The 3613-nt window shown below is 42.6% G+C and overlaps 1 protein-coding gene across 1 annotated transcript in view; it reads left to right on the top strand.

The window, feature by feature from the left end:
• SRP19 (signal recognition particle 19) overlaps positions 1-499 on the top strand; it is a 4572-nt gene extending 4073 nt beyond the window's left edge. The window contains exon 5 of the mRNA XM_005430118.1: positions 172-499. Within this exon, the coding sequence (XP_005430175.1) occupies positions 172-305 (134 nt within the window). The 3' untranslated portion in view covers positions 306-499. The remainder of the gene's footprint in view (positions 1-171) is intronic.
• The last annotated feature ends 3114 nt before the right edge of the window (positions 500-3613 follow it).

The following is a 3613-nucleotide window of genomic DNA, read 5'->3' as shown; positions in this document are numbered from 1 at the left end:
GGAGATTGTCAGGTTATGTGGCTTTTCCAGACTGCATCACTCCTGCATTTTTTTTTCCCCCAAGATTTTTTCACAAGCTGCTTTCTGTACCTGGGGAAGGAAGCAGATCTGCCAGGCTTTATATCTGTTGTTAACATAGCAGGCATGCATTGATCTCTCCCTGTATTTTAGGTAAATCAGTGATGCTGTATGCTGCAGAAACCATTCCAAAACTGAAAACAAGAACTCAGAAGATGGGAGGTAGTGATCAAAGTCTTCAGCAAGGAGAGGGAGGCAAGAAAGGTAAAGGGAAGAAAAAGAAATAAATTAACTTCTGGAGTCACTGTTGCATCGCATAGTTGTACTTATAGATAGGAAGTACAGATGGACAACATGCAGCAACTTTGAAGGGAAGATAGAAGCAAGAGGTGAAGCTGAGTAGAACTGCCTGCTTTTCTTGGAACTGGAATGCATGTAACTGCCTTGCATCTGTGTAACAATAAATCTCTTTTTACACACAGTCTGCACGTCTGACATTAGCACCCACATTAAAAGTGGAAGAACATAAGCAAATAGGGTGGGTGGGAGAATTATTGTTTTCCAAAAGAAATACGCACGTTTTGAAATCTGGTTGCCTTAGTAAACTATTTATTTATTATAGGAAGCAATTGTCTTAATTCTGTGCTATTCTGTATTAGAAGAAATTCTTCACCATGAGAGTAGTGGAGGCAGAGGTTGTGCAGACAAGTTGTGGATGCCCCGTTCCTGGAAGTGTTCAGTCCCAGGCTGGAGAGGACTTTGAGCAACCTAATTGTTATGGTTTCACCCCAGTTGGCAACTAAGCACCATCCAGCCCTTCCCTTACTCCCCACCCTCAATGGGATGCAGAGAAAGATAATCAGGAAAGAAGTTGTTTGGGGGTCTAGGTAAGAACAGTGTAATAATTTAAACTAAATAAAATTCAATAATGCAAGTGACAGTGATTACAACAAAATATAATTATTTTAAATGAGATAAAAATACAATTTTAATGAGATAAAAATACTATTTTTTACTGAGAGGAAAAATATCAAAACAAGTTGATGCGCAGTACAATTATTCAGCACCTGCTGACTGATGCCCAGCCCACCCCACCCCCAGCAGTGATCAGCCCCTCCTGGTCAATCTCCCCCGTTTATATACTGGATATGCTAATCTGTGGTATGGAACATCCCTTTGGCCAGCTTTGGGCACCTGTCATGGCTTCTTGCCACACATCCTCACTGGCAGGGCATGACGCACAGAAAAGTCCTGGGTTTAAGATAAGCACTGCTCAGGAACAAGCAGAACACGTGTGTTAGCAAGCATTCTCACACTGAATCTAAAATACAGCACTCACAGCTGCTGGGAAGAAAATTCACTGGATTGCAGCTGAAGTCAGGACAGCAGGCATCCCTTATTCCATATAATTTCTGTAATGCCAGGTCCCACTTCCCAAAACCTCATCAGTTTCCTCTCTTGGTACATACACACACAGAGATAAAATTCCCTCAAATTGTGGACCATCCCTGTAAAAGCCCATTGAGCTCAGTGAGTGCATGACCCTGGGCTCCATCTGTCAGAACCAGTGTTCAGGCAGGAGAGAAGGTGTGTGGTGTTGGACTGTTGCATGTGGAAAGCAGTTCTGAATCAATCACTGCTGTGCTGATGGTTCCATCAAAGTTCATTAATGTGCGATCAAAAGGGAGTTGGGGTCAGAGCCCCAAAATCAGCACAGCACAGACAGGCACCATGGGGTGGCCAATGTGGTGATGGGCACAGGGCCATAATAAAAGTGATAATTCACAGCGTTACATAGTAATTAATATAATTCATTGGCTATTCTTTCCCAAAATCATCTCCCTTTGACCACCAAACTTTTCTATCCTTTCATGGGACCCACCACATGCATCCAGGTCCCTGAGCAAAAACAATCCCAGGGATGGGTTTTCCTTTTCCTGATGTAGGGATAACTCAGACTCTTTTCCCCAGCATGTTTTTGATGTTCACTGCAGGAACTTTATCCCCTTGTACGATAAGCAAAAGTGTAGATTGGGCCACACCAGCTGGTGGGCAGTCTCTGGGTGTTGACTGACCGGGTGGCCTTTGCTAAATATGTACCCCAGGAGGTGGAGGTCCCACCACCCACTGCTCTCAGTGTGATCTTTTACCATCCATTGCACCATTTGATCTTTCCAGAGGCTGATGTGATGGCATGACAGGGAATGTGATATTCCCACACAGTGCCATGCTCTTTGGCCCAAGTGTTTATGAGGTTGCTTTGGAAACTAATCCCATTGTCTGACTCAATTATTTCTGATGTGCTGTGCCTCCACAAGACCTGCTCTTCAAGACTCAGGACAGTGGTGTGGTACAAATGGTGTTTCCAGCCATCCAGTGGCTGATCCTCCCACTGTGAGCTCCTGCCTTGGTACATTTGGGAGACTGATACACTCAAGCTGCCTGGCCCCACCATATTGACATTTCAGCCATCATCTTCCATACCAGAGAGGCTTTAGTCACGCTGCCTGTTTCACATCCATAACCTCTGTGATAGTGCCCATGCTCAGGTCCACCCCTCAAACACAGCATCAATTTAGCCAGGACAGGACCCTGCCCATGTCACTCCATGATTCATTCCAGAGTGATGTTGGATTCTGCAGGAAGGGAATGTCTACATGCACACTCACATCCCTCCTGCTCTCTTCTTACTACTAGGGAGAATTCTTGCCTTTCAGTGTGAGCAGTTATGCAGATTCTCTAAAACAGAAATGTTTAGGAGAGGAAGCCCTGTTTCCTAAGGCTGTAATTGACTGTGGTGGTATACAAAAGTCCTCAGGGGGGATTTTTCTGGTAATGTAAGAGTTTATACAAGCTATCTTTAGAGTGTCTGGCCTAAACTTTGAGAAGTTAGTTAAATGGTATCCCTGTGAGCTGATGAAATGCCATGGGGTACAACATGCAGATGCTATATGAAAAGGGTTTTTTGTAGCAGAAAACAACTGGACATAATTAGAGGTTATCAAGGTACATCCACTCTATTATAGAATTAGGGAAGTGCTACAGTTAGTTGCAATATGGGGAAAAATACCACGAATGGAAGATACCTTTGTCATATAAAAGACTATAATTGCCCACAGATTGCTAGGCTTAAATTTTGCCTGGATTCTGCTGAGTGATGAGTAATTTTTCTGAAAGTTTTAAATAAAGTGAGAGCTCTGTGAAAAGTTATAATCACATTATGCTTAACTTTTGTAAATAAGAGCTTTAGACTATAGACAGCTGAAAAATGTGGAGGTTGAGTCTTGTGGGATATAATTTGCTGTGGTCTGAAATTAAATACCTTCAGAAGCGGTCTGACCTATCTGTGTGTGTGAAAAAGAATCTTAGTGGCATTGCTTATCAAACTTTCCTGACCTAAGAACTCAAAATACTAAAAGTATTTCAAAGTTTAGCAATCTTGCAAGGAAAGACAAGAAAGACTTCTGAAAAGGGTAATATTGAGCTCAAATACATGAAATGTGGATCAGTCAAACTAACAGAGAAAGCTCTGTGGATATTTTGAGTAAAGCTGATTTTATGCTTTTTAAAGCCCTGCTAGGAAATCAGATGACTA

This window comes from Geospiza fortis, unplaced genomic scaffold (genome assembly GCF_000277835.1).
Source record: "Geospiza fortis unplaced genomic scaffold, GeoFor_1.0 scaffold794, whole genome shotgun sequence".
Taxonomy (NCBI): domain Eukaryota; kingdom Metazoa; phylum Chordata; class Aves; order Passeriformes; family Thraupidae; genus Geospiza; species Geospiza fortis.
Note: the sequence above shows the minus strand (reverse complement) of the source record. Positions and strands in the feature narration are given on the sequence as shown.